At 40.1% G+C, this 13,269-nt stretch overlaps 1 protein-coding gene across 2 annotated transcripts in view; it reads left to right on the forward strand.

Moving 5' to 3' along the window:
• The window catches only part of RBL2 (RB transcriptional corepressor like 2), a 70,614-nt gene extending 57,640 nt beyond the window's left edge, over positions 1-12,974 (forward strand). For both annotated transcript variants that reach the window (XM_075940272.1, XM_075940273.1), the window contains 9 exons: positions 707-818; positions 2,314-2,586; positions 3,046-3,323; positions 3,815-3,991; positions 4,112-4,183; positions 4,800-4,905; positions 8,757-8,962; positions 9,467-9,631; positions 10,709-12,974. In XM_075940272.1, the coding sequence (XP_075796387.1) occupies positions 707-818; positions 2,314-2,586; positions 3,046-3,323; positions 3,815-3,991; positions 4,112-4,183; positions 4,800-4,905; positions 8,757-8,962; positions 9,467-9,631; positions 10,709-10,882 (1,563 nt within the window). In that variant the 3' untranslated portion in view covers positions 10,883-12,974. The remainder of the gene's footprint in view (positions 1-706; positions 819-2,313; positions 2,587-3,045; positions 3,324-3,814; positions 3,992-4,111; positions 4,184-4,799; positions 4,906-8,756; positions 8,963-9,466; positions 9,632-10,708) is intronic.
• The last annotated feature ends 295 nt before the right edge of the window (positions 12,975-13,269 follow it).

Genomic DNA, 13,269 nt, shown 5'->3' on the forward strand with positions numbered 1-13,269 from the left:
ATTTTTAAAAAGTTGTTACAAGTTTCATAGGGCCTTCCTCAGTTTAGATGGCACTCATTAGAAGTTCATACATTGGGCATTTGGGATATGAAGTCCTCTTAGTGAAACTTAGCAAGTCTTTCTCAACATGTAATTATTGAGATGAAGTAGCTTCATGATTAAAATGATGGAAAGCAGAAGAAGTTTTATCACTGAATTCAATGAAGCTAGGATGTCTCTCTCGTTTGTTTGATTCATTCCCCCTTCAGTATCTTGCTGTTTTGAAATTGGATACAGCAATAAAATGTGCTTCTTAAAACTGTCCTTATTTTTAGAGTGCATAAGCATTTAAATAGGGTTAGAAATCAGTTGGCTCACTAGAGTAATTAATTTAATAATTTCAGCATGTTTATTTAATTGCAGGTAATATAAATATTCTACAGGTTGAACCTTTATGGTTCAGGACTCTACTCCGGCAACATCTGTGGTTTGGTAGGACCGAGGCTATTGCTGGACCAGAGAGCCCTGGCTAGCCAGGTTCGGGGGCTGGGCTGGCAACGGCAAGTGCAGCCTCAGTAGTAGTGGAGCCAGCAAAGCGAGGAACCTTGACCTCCCTTTGTCTGGCAAAGTCCATTGTTCAGGACCATTCACATCCTGAGGTTGCCGGACCAGGGAGGTTCCACCTGTAGTACCTAATATTTTGACTATTACATCAATATTATTTTAGGTGATGCCACCTCACTATTTTGAAAGATCTAATGGGAACAGTCTGGTAGGCTCTCCTTTGACTCCAAGAAGGATCAGTGAAGTTCGTGCTGAAACTGGAGGGGTCGGAAAAGGTGAGATTTTAAAAAATATATAAAAGATATAATGTGTAGCCTGTATTTTAGAACTGATGTATGCTGTGTGGTAGAAAGTTGGCACTCCGATGCATGCAAGTTACACACATTCCAATGGAATATTTACATGTATAGTAAGATGAGGGCCTGAAGCATAAGCTTGTGTATCACAGGCCAGGTGTGAGACCTGAGGTCTAGACAGCAATGGTCAAGACTTTGCTAATATAAAGCACAGTTAATCTGTGAGCAAGAGGCAGACCCTGCTCACATAAGTTAGCAAGAACAGGGCTGACATTATAAAAACACTTATACATAAGTGGTACCAGCCACAGGCTGAAAGCACATTCCAGAGGGATTGTAACAGAACATTTTAAGAAACATCTTGGTACCAATACACATCCCACAGATAACAAGAACACACTGACCCAGGGTCTAAACTGATAGCCAGATAGATAGTGATCCAACTCCATGTATAAGGTAAGGGGTGGGTGTAAGTAACATCAGAGGGTGGCCACCTCATACGTCAGGAGTGATAGTTAACTTGTTTATATCTGTGTACACCCTAAAGGGTGGTCATCGACTGACCATGGGCAGGCAATGCTGAATCCATTGTCACGGTGTACATACATATAGTGGCGCAGCAACGAGTCTATTTGCTGGCAACTATTATTGGACTTTGCTTGGCAATAAACTTGGCCGGGTGCTTTCAATCCTTATCTGATGTTTGGTCTCTGGGGGCTCTCTTGGAGTCTGTCGTGTTGACTGATTGCACATGGTTAACGCTTTAGACAAGGGAGCACATGCATGCATGCAGCCAAAAGTTTATCATCCTTGACGGAGCAGATGACTTGTCAGGTACCCATCAGGATGCCTGACTGACGACAACATGAAGAAATATTACATTTTTAAAATAACTAATGTGTGTGCCAGATGGGATGTACTAAGGAGTTTGTAACAAATATTGAATAGAACTAAGCAAATAATGGGTATTTTTTCAGTTCAGAGTCCTGTCATTATTCCAGTCTGTCCTAATATGCCTTGTTGCAAGTGGGCATGGTATTGCAGGTGAGCCCTTGATTTTTCCCCTCAGCCAGGATATCAACAAGTCCAGACTGACACTAAAGAGCACATCATGGTAGAGGATCTCATTTATTAACTGAAAAACTAATGCAAAACATGAACTAAACTCCTCTGAACATCCCACCAGAATGATTAGGTCATTCTTAGTACATGTTTCCCAACTGAGTCCAGGACTTGCTTCTACCCAGGCTCTTTCCCCTTCCCCTCCCTCCACCCTGTACTAACAGTAAAGTGGCTAAATACAAATTCAAGCTTCGTTTTAAAATGAAGTCCTCAGAGTACAGTAAGATGTTATGGCGCACATTTTGATTAGATGAATTTTTACAGCACTGCAGCCATAAAACTTAAGTATTACTGAGTTACAGCTCAAGTTAAATGCTTGTGTGTTTGTTTTTTTATATATGTATATCTTCAGGTCTTTCGTCTTCTCCAGCCACATTGTATGACAGATACAGTTCTCCTACAACCAACCCTACGCGAAGAAGGCTATTTGTGGATAATGATAATCCTCCTGATGGTGGAACTCCCGTAAGAGTCTCACAGCAGCCTGTAGTAAATACTGTGCCAGTGCAGAATGTGACACCTGAAACTATGTCAGTTACTCCTGTGCCTGGACAGACATTGGTTACTGTGGCAACTGCCACTGTCACAGCCAACAATGGACAAACTGTTACAATACCAGTACAAGGTAAGGGGGAAGCTCTGGGAGAATGAATTGCATTGATTACTACCAGGAACACTGAATTGTGTATCGGTAGGGAGTGAAAGAGTAGGTAGACGTTGGATATGGAAGGAAATGAAAAGCAGAGATACACAGGGCATAAAACAGGATAGTAATGAATGAAGAAAAGGCCTGGATACTATTTAGCCGTCAATACTACAGCAAATGTACATTTGCTTCCCCACTTCCTTTTGTGGGAGTCATGTGTTTAGCTTTCTCTTGATTGATTGAAAGTAACTAGGGTTAACCACTTATCTTTTGGTCTGTTTATGATTAAGATTCCTCATTGTTCTTTCCTGAACATTTTCAGTTGCCTACCACTACACACTTATGAGTGTCCATCATTACAAAAGTTACTGATGCTCAGGAAGCATGGCTGGTGTTTTTAGACACCCTTTACTGAATTCATTTTTGTTTTAATTACAGGCATTGCCAATGAAAATGGAGGAATAACTTTCTTCCCGGTTCAGGTAAATGTAGGTGGCCAGACTCAGGCTGTATCTAGCTCCATCCAGCCACTCAGTGCCCAGACTCTTGCTGGTACCCTTAACACTCAGATGAGTGGGACATCCCTTCAGTTACCAAGCCAAGTTGCGATTCAACAGCTCTCTTCTGGAGACCAACAAAGACAAAACCAGCAGTTTTCTACTACCACCAGCAGTAAAGCCCGAAAGACTGGCTCTCTGTCTTTCTTCTTTAGAAAGGTACCTTTCACTGTGAAATGTTATCATTTTCTCAGGAGTATGGGCTTTATTGTAAACTTGCTAAGATTTTCAGTTCATAACAGGCTGTTTACATTACATATAGAAAATAAGTTTTTGAAAACCAGGACTTGGAGATCAGAGTACCGTTTCTCCTGTGAGAGTTAATAGTATCTTAAGTACTTAAAACACAGCATGTTCTTTCATGGGTTTAGATCTGTGGTGTATATTTGTTACAAGGGAACACTGATCTTCTCAAGCAAGCAAAATAAACTAATTTTTCAAATCCTGGTTTAAAGTGGACATTTTATTGGATGTATAAATACTGCCTATTGATTTGGAGTCTTAAACAGCTCATTTAAAAAAAAAACATGCTGAGCTTTCCTTTTTGTTAATTAGTATAGTCGATACAGTTCTATGTTTAGAAAGCCATGTAAGTTAAAAGAGTTTGATTTTTGTTCTTATCAAATGCTGTCTACTGGTTCTTCCAAAAGGTTTATCACTTAGCAAGTGTTCGACTGCGGGATCTCTGTGTCAAACTGGATATTTCTGATGAGTTGAGGAAGAAAATCTGGACATGTTTTGAGTTTTCTTTGGTACAGTGCCCTGAGCTCATGATGGACAGACATTTAGATCAACTGTTAATGTGTGCTATTTATGTAATGGCTAAGGTAAGATGAATAAAAAAATAAATGTCTGTTACTTAAATAGTAAAATAATTTATCGGGATTACTGGAAATTTAAGGCAGTTGCATTTCCCCATCAAACAAAAAACTAATTGCCTTTTTCAGGTTACAAAGGAAGACAAGTCATTTCAGAACATTATGCGTTGCTATAGGACCCAACCACAAGCAAGGAGTCATGTAAGCACAATTAATACTGAAGTAATGGGGTTTATATTTTTACTGTGCCCCTCAAGTACTTATGGTAGCTTCCATCTTCAGAGATAGTCCATGAATGGGAATCTTGAGTGACGACCTTTAATTTTCACTAGTGGGCTTTAACCCTCAATGGTATAAATTCCTTTACTCTAACAGGATTTCAGTTTACTTCCCAGAAATTTAAAGTCCATAAACCCTGATAGGCAACTTGCAGTGTACCAAATACCTTTTCATAGTTTCTGAAGAGGATGGCTAAATCCTAAATTCTTTGCTATATACGTGGTGTTTGACAAAATGTGGTTTAGATTCTAGATGTCTTCATTTAAAACCTACGATAGTGCTCCCAGTGATTTTTTAAAAAAATAAGATGATGCATTTAAATATTATGATATTAGGGATTAGAAAATGAGGCTGCAAAATATTCTCTTCTAATAATCTATATTGGGATAACCTGTATTGTTCCAATAGTTTCCCTTGTAAGACAAACATTTCTTAAAGTGCTGGTCTTTCATACAACCCTTTGCTGCTTGCATATATGGCTGCCTTCATTTAACTGTCTTTTTCTGTTGGGTTGTTCCTCACTTTGGGTTTTTTGTAGGTATATCGGACAGTCCTGATAAAGGGCAGAAGACAGCGCCGTCGCTCTGGCAGCAGTGATAGCAGTAGCCAACAGAATTCCCCAAGAGAGAGAACTAAAGACAGAAGTAAGTCATTACAAACTGTTGTATGTGGATGTGAACTAGATTAGCTCTCTAAAGCGAGGAATATCTTAATGTTAATCCTGGGGAAAGGAAATGTTTTATCTAGCTTGAAAGGAGGAGATATAAACAACTTAACGTATAGATTTCAGTACCTCGGAAGGCAATAATAAAAGTTCAAATGGTTTAATTTTTGGTAAGCAGATATTTTAAATTTAGACTGGTACAGGAAGATTTCAGCAACAAAACACCTGCACCATTTAACTCCAAGTAAACTTGCTCAATACTAGAGCTGCCCTTCACAATTTTGTTGCTACCTTAACAGCTGTTTATCATTTTAATAATCTATTGAACCCCCATCATCTTTGGTTTCTACTCAGGAGAATTTATATCAAATTGCTCTCCCTAATCCACTCTGTGTCCCTCACGTTTGGCTTGGACTTCTATAGCACTTACCCCGCTCTTTTTTCTGAAGCTGTGTGTGCTGGCAGACACATAAGCCTGATGCACTAATTAGTGCTGTTCTGCAGAAGATTCCCCTCTAAATTGTTCCAAGACAAAATGAATACCAGAAGGTATCAAGTGGTGTCTCACATTTAGGTTGTCTTTACAAGTAGTTGGGGTTAGTAGTTCTTCTTTGTAGGTCTAGATAAGAACTGGTACTTAAGTAAGAGATCTCCTTAGCAAGAAATTCTGGCAGGCCAGCACCATCACTAAGGGTGTGTCTAGACTACAGGGTTTTGTTGACAAAATTGGACTTTTGTCGACAAAACTATACCTGCGTCTAGACTACCGCCAAGTTCTGTCGACATAACGTATTCTACGAGGAATAATGCCTTTTGTCGACAGAGTTCTGTCGACAGAAGGTGTTATTGCATCTACACTGTTCTTTGCGTCTACACACTAATGTTGGCAAAGCGACTTGCTTTGTTGACAGAACTGGATGTAATCTAGATGCTCTTTGTTGACACAGTATCTGTCGACAAAGCCTCTGTTGACAAAAGCCTGTAGTCTAGACATACCCTAAGAGAACTAAAAAAATACTCATTGTCCATTTAAACGCATGCTAGAGAGGTGTTCTCACTGCAGATACTCCCTTGACCCTTCGCTTTTTTTTAGCATAGGAGCACCTACTTAACATTTGCATTACAAACGAAAAAATTCTCCACCTATATTTCAGGGACTTCACATTCACTTAGGACTCCTGTTTTGGCCTAATCTGAACATCCATTCCCTGAGTGCAATTACTACTTTTCTAGAGAGCAAAGAAAGTGCTGGGCTAAAACTGCAAGGACTTAATGCCATTGCACTGCCTCTTCGAACTAACATGTCCATCTGAAAGGATGACATTTGAGCAATTCATGCTTCCAAGCTTATCAGTGAGGGAGTAGAAGAGTGCTGAGTTCTTCCATTTTTTTTTATTCCCCTAGCATGGGGAGAGCACCCCCACAATTAGGAAAGCACAAGAACAAGCCTGGGTACGTGGCCTACCATTAAACGCAGGACTCAATGATTCATTGCTCCCGTCTTTCTGCTGCTTCCAACTAATGTCTGTCCTGTAGCTTAAGCGGTTCATCTTAAGTGGTACATTGGTGATCTTCCAGAAAACACCACCCTAGGCACCATGATTGTAGAGGTTCTCTACACCAACATCCCACACATAGATGGAATATAAGCTGTCAGGAACAGTTAGTATCCCTGATGATGCCACAGCACAACTGGTGGCCGAGCTCTGTGACATTATCCTCACACAATTATTTCAGATTTGGGGACAATTTATACCTTTAAACCAGTGGCACCACTACAGGCACCTGCATGGCCCCACAATGTGCCAACATTTTTATGGCTTACCTAGAGCAACATTTCTTCAGCTCTCGTCCACTAGCGCCCCTCTTCTGCTTATGCTACATTGATGACATCTTCATCATCTGGACCCATGGGAAGGAGGCTCTGGAAGAATTCCACCATGATTTCAACAGTTTCCACCCCACCATCAACCTCAGCCTGGACCAGTCTATGCAAGAGATCCACATCCTGGACACTACAAAGCGAATAAGTGATGGTCACATAAACACCACCCTATACAGAAAACCTATTGACCGCTATGCTTACCTACATGCCTCTAGCCTCCATCCCGGACACACCACACGATCCATTGTCTACAGCCAAGCACTAAGGTACAACCACATTTGCTCCAAGCCCTCACAGACAGACACAAACACCTACAAGATCTTCATCAAGCATTCTTAAAACTACAATATCTGCCCGAGGAAGAGAGGAAACAGATTGACAGATCCAGACGTGTACCCAGAAGCCTCCTGCTACAAGACAAGCCCAACAAAGAAAATAACAAAACACCACTGGCCATCACTTACACTTCCCAGGTGAAACCTCTCCAATGCATCATCAGTGATCTACAACCCATCCTGGACAATGTTCCCTCACTTTCACAGACCTTGGGAGGCAGGTCAGTCCTTGCCCACAGACAACCCGCCAACCTGAAGCAAATTCTTACCAGCAACTATACACCACACCACAGTAACTCTAACTCAGGAACCAATTCCTGCAACAAACCTCAGTGCCAACTCTGCCCACATATCTGCACCAGCAACAACATCACAGGACCTAACCACATCAGCCACACCATCACAGGCTCATTCACCTGCACATCTACCAATGTAATATACACCATCATGTGCCAGCACTGCCCCTCTGCCATATCCATTGACCAAACTGAACAGTCCCTATGTAAAAGAATAAACGGACACAAATCAGGTATCAGGAATGGTAACATACAAAAACCTGTAGGAGAACACTTCAGTCTCCCTGGACACACAGTAGCAGATTTAAAAGTAGCCATCCTGCAACAAAAAAACCTTCAAAAACAGACTTCAAAGAGAAACTGCAGAGCTACAATTCATTTGCTAATTTGACACTATCATTTTAGGATTAAACAAAGACCGTGAATGGCTAGCTAACTACAAATGCAGTTTCTCCTCTCTTGGTGTTCACACCTCCACATTAGCCACTAGAAGTGGACCTCATCCTCCCTGACTGAATTGACCTCATTATCTCTAGCCTTACTCTTGATTGGTACTCTTTTCAAATGCCTGTATATTTATACCTGCCTCTGGAATTTCCACTACATGCATCTGACAAAGTGGGTTTTTGCCCACGAAAGTTTATGCTCCAATAAATCTGTTAGTCTATAAGGTGCCACAGGCCTTTTTGTTGTTTATCCAGATTCAGACTAACATGGCTACCTCTCTGATACGTAATGAAACAACAAACCTTCTTTATGAAACAACAAATAGTCCAGTAGCACGTTAAAGACTAGCAAAACATGTAGATGGTATCATGAGCTTTCGTGGCTACAACACACTTCTTGATCAGATGAAGAAATGGGCTGTACCCACAAAAGCTCATGATACCGTCTACATGTTTTGTTAGTCTTTAAGGTGCTGCTAGACTATTCATTGTGTATCAAGTTTTTCCAGTTACAGACTAACTCAGCTACCCCATGAAGCTTCTTTATGAAGTATTTGGGGGGAGGTGGGGCTTTATATAGTTGCACGTGTTTTGTTTTGTTGTTGTTTTTTTAAACTTCAAAAAGGTCATTTCCAAGTTAAAAGAATATTTAGTTTGTCAGATTTATAGTTACCCACCCAAATGTAATTCTGTCCCCGTGTGTGTATGCAGTATTTTTCCACATGAGGGATGCATAGTCAACCATAGATCTGGAACTTTTTTGCTTTTGACTAGAGCTTATAAAAACCACATTAAAATTGTTTCTAAGAGCAAAAACTACATTTAATAATAATCTAACAGAGGATTGCAATGCTACTCTTGCCTTCCAGCTAGCAGAGACTCTAGTCCTGTCATGAGATCCAGCAGCACCCTGCCAGTACCACAGCCAAATAGTGCACCTCCTACTCCCACCAGACTGACAGGTGCAAACAGTGATGTTGAGGAGGAGGAACGAGGAGATCTTATTCAGTTCTATAACAACATCTATATTGAACAAATTAAAGAATTTGCCATAAAGTATTCTTCCACAAATGCTGTAAGTGTATTAATGACTTTCATTAGTAAAAAAAAAAAGCCAGTGCAAGAAGGTGGGTGAAATAACATCCTTTATTAAATCAACTACTGTTGGTGTGTAGATCTTATAAAGTGCTCTTGCCACTTCATTTGTGTTGCAATCAGCAACTATGAGAGAGTGCTTCATTTTACTAATTTTTGAAATAACTGTAGCAACAGAAAATAAAGCATGTGTACATACTCCCTAGATTCTAGGATTGGGAAACTTTAATTGTTGATGAGAGTATGTTGTGATTCTTGGTGCCATATCCATACCAAACAGCATTTTTTGTTTTGACAAAGTGCCCTCCCCTGCTTCAGTGAAGTAGGCCCATGAAGAATTGTTTTATGCTTTATAAACATTACAATATCTGAATGTTATGCCATGTATAGGGGAAGCATTAAAAACATTCAAAAGGGGCTAATGCTTGCCCTATTCTTTGTTAGAAAGTGGTAGTGATTGATTTGTTCTGTTTTTTCTTAACAGACTGATGCTCCTCCACTATCTCCATATCCATTTGTAAGAATTGGCTCCCCCCGCAGAATACAGCTGTCCCAGAATCACTCAATCTACATTTCACCACACAAAAATGAATCTACACTTTCTCCACGAGAGAAAATATTCTATTACTTCAGCAGTAGCCCCTCCAAGGTCAGAGTAAATGGTTAATATTCCAAGAATTGGTGGGGAGGAGGGATGATTTTTAGTTTTGCTTTTAAAAGAACACTTACATAGCATCCTTTTCTACAAATTAAAAAAAAAGCAAAGATGTGATTTATGAGTGCATGCACATAGCTAGTTCTCAAGTTTTATTCCTTTTGCTTATGAATAAACTAGAAGATTTACCCCGCATTGCTACAGGGCAGGGGGCTGAGAGTGTGGGCAATGCAGTAGTCAGGGCAGGAGCTTGAGAACGTGGAGGGTACAGGGCAGGGAGTTGCTGTGTGAGGGAAGTGCTGGAGTCAGGGTTCAGGTGTGAGGAGAGGCTCAGGGCTGGAGGTATGGGGGTTGCAGGGGCCATACTTTCAAAGCAGCTGCTCCAGGGCTGACCACAGGAGGGGCTACGTTGGCTGAGAGGTGAGCAGGAATGTCTACATCCACCACTTCCTGCTGTCCCAGTGGGATTATAGCTGCCAGTCCCCGTTTCTGGCTCCTTGTGGACATTACACATATTGCTGTCCCTCTTACCAGACACCTCCCTTTCCAATCTCATTCAAGACACATCCCATTGTCCTGGCATAACCCAAACCTTTACCTTGCTTTAAGTTGTGATAAGAGGAAGCTGCATACCAAATTTGGTGGTCCTAGCTCTTACCATTTAGGAGGAGTTCTTGAACAGACAAGCTCTCTCAAGTATATAATAGATACTGCACCTGCAAAGTTACCCATGTGGTAAGTTAGGCGCAACAGACAAGGCAGTCTAAAAAATAAAGCTCTCAAATGTCTTAGTCCTGTTTTTATAAGTGACTCAGGGTCCCTAATGTATGGCAGGCTAGGGTGCGACTCTACAGCACATCAGCACACTAACTATTCATGAAGTGCCTCTTTCTGTTATGGTCGTTGTTTGGTGTACATGAGAGTAACAAACCAATGTGGAATCCTTGTTAAGGTTACCTAGTCTGTTGGTGAATGAATATAAGATTGGCAAAGAGATAGGGGTTTTACTGCAGAATCCTCCTCTGAACCTGTGGATACCCACATTTCCTGTTCTTGCTGTGATTGTTTCAGAGATTGAGAGAAATTAACAGCATGATTAGAACTGGAGAGACTCCCACAAAGAAAAGAGGCATTCTCTTAGAAGATGGTACTGAATCACCAGCCAAACGGATCTGTCAGGAGAATCACACTGCTCTGTTGAGAAGATTACAAGATGTAGCAAATGATAGAGGAGGTGCCCACTGAGTTTAATCAGCTGTTTGTGTTCCATTTCCCTTTCTTCACCTGTCCCTGGCCGTTCTGTTTTGAGAGTGTGAATTCTAAGCATTTTCTGTGGATTCATGAAGCCTTTGTGAACATCTTCCATTTCAAGACTGCTATCTTCCTAGTTAACCTGTGGCGGAGAGTGGTATTATTTGATTTTCAAACAGAAATCTCCCTTAAACTGCATAGAGTCTTTGAACTGTCCCATAAAATGGGAATGGATGCTGATGCAGCAGATTTCACATTTGGAATATATGCTGTGCTTGACTATGAGGACACATGCAAGTTTTTGTATGCAAGAAATTGCTTTCTAAACTATTTTGATTATATTTATTGTTGAAACAATAAACCCAGTGGTAGCTTGTGATAGGATTTTGCTTATAGGATTTAGCCCCCACCTGCATACGCTATTCTTCTTGGTGCTTTACCATTCTTTTTTGCTGTAACTAGTCTGCCTAGCATGTCACTAGAAAAATGTACTGGTCAGATCCAGGAGTATTGCACCAGGATATTCAAGTTACTCATGAGTGAGTTTCTTCCGTTCTGTGATTAGGGATGACCCATAATCACTAGTGCTACCAACAGTGTTTTAGCTAGGAATGCTGACAGCCCAGTTGCCCTAGTTGGACTTCAGAACAGGATGGGAAGAGTTTTGTTTTTAAAGGGGTGGGGTGGAGATGGGGAAAGAATGGCTCATGAAATTACCTAAACCGACTCTCTTCTAACAAGTTGATCCTGGAATCTCATGGAACAATTAGGTGGTTTTGTTTTAATGTGTGGGCACTTTGCTGTGCCCAGTTTTGTTAATGCATTTTTTAGCTGTGCAATGTTTTAAATTGAACTCAAGTTCAAGGGGAGGCACTTTTGATAGGGCTGTGAAGCATAATTGTAAAATGCTATTTTAATTTTGCTGTATATTTGCAATGGCACTTTCTGAATGTGAATATTTTTTCAAATGGATGAGACTTTGCTTTTCTGTATTAAAGTGATGATTTTCTATTTATTTGCAAATATGACCTTCCGTAGTTCCTCTGTCAGTAAATGATGGTAAGCTAAAACTAATTCTTTGTGTGCATGCAAGTACTGATGTGGGAAGGAAGGAAAGTTGCTTTTCAGCTGTTCTGTACATGTACATTTTTTCCAAACTCTCAAATCATTTTAAGTACTTTTTCAAAGTCAGGTGGTAGCCATCTTGTTGCCTCACTAGAAAAAAGGTGGCAGCTGTATCTTCCTCGTGCATTTTAATATTTATATTGTTTGGCTTTTAAAAATGGCACCTTAATAGATCTAGATGTAATCAGGATGCCCCAGAAACATTTCTGCTCCTCACAAACAGAAAACCTGTACATACAATAAATCTGGACTATTTACTCTAGACATGCTAGCATGTTTAATGCTTCCTCAGTAGTAGAGTTAGAAAGCTGTTCAGCATATGGGGTGCCCTTCCCTGAGCTTTTAGTAGTGCCAAGTGATGGGGATAATGAGCTCCCCCATTTTTCCCCCCAAATAGCCCTCACCTGGAGTTTGCAGCAGGGTCAAGCCTTACAAAGATTGCAGAAGTAAAGGTGGCAATGGGATGCTAACAGATTTCACATGACACCCTTACTTCTGCTCTGCTGCCGGCATGGCTAAGAGGTAGGAGCATATGTGATTAGACAGAAAGGTAGGGGGCACAATCAAATATCTTTCACAAAGATTAATTTTAATTGTAGAGGAGAGTATCGTTGACCACTAATACAACATTTTATCACTTTTAAGATTTGTTGAACATTTGATAAACAGCTACTTAATATTAACTCCATGTTTTCAATCATTTTTTTGCAGAAAGGATTAGAGTGGAAAATTATGGAAACTGTTAGGATTTAATTTAGGTGGTAAGTTGAATTAAAATAAAAAGCAAGTTACTGGTTAACTTTCATTTTTACGTGCATAACAAAGATGATGAAATTAAACAGCAGTTCTGAGTGTTTCTGTAAAAAGATATTTATGAACTGTCAAATTCTTGTTACAATATTGTAACCTTACTTTGTATGAAGATATTGCAAGTATTTTTCAATAAAGACTATTACCAATAGGTCAGTGTGTATAATATTTGATGTACTTTCCTCTGTGTGCAAAGCAGTAAAGATCACTGGTTTGTCTCTCTTACATAAGAATGTTAGAAATCATTAGCAAACAGAATGGTAGGAGTCATTAAAAAAGGGATAGAGAATATGACAATATCTTATTGCCTCTATTTAAATCCATGGTATCTTGAATACTGTGTACTCAAAAAAGGTATCTTGGCATTGGAAAAGGATCAGAAAAGGGCAACAAAAATTATTAGAGATTTGGAACGGGTGCCATATGAAGAAAGATTTAAAAGACTG

The sequence above is a fragment of the Pelodiscus sinensis genome, chromosome 12 (assembly GCF_049634645.1).
Source record: "Pelodiscus sinensis isolate JC-2024 chromosome 12, ASM4963464v1, whole genome shotgun sequence".
Lineage (NCBI taxonomy): Eukaryota > Metazoa > Chordata > Testudines > Trionychidae > Pelodiscus > Pelodiscus sinensis.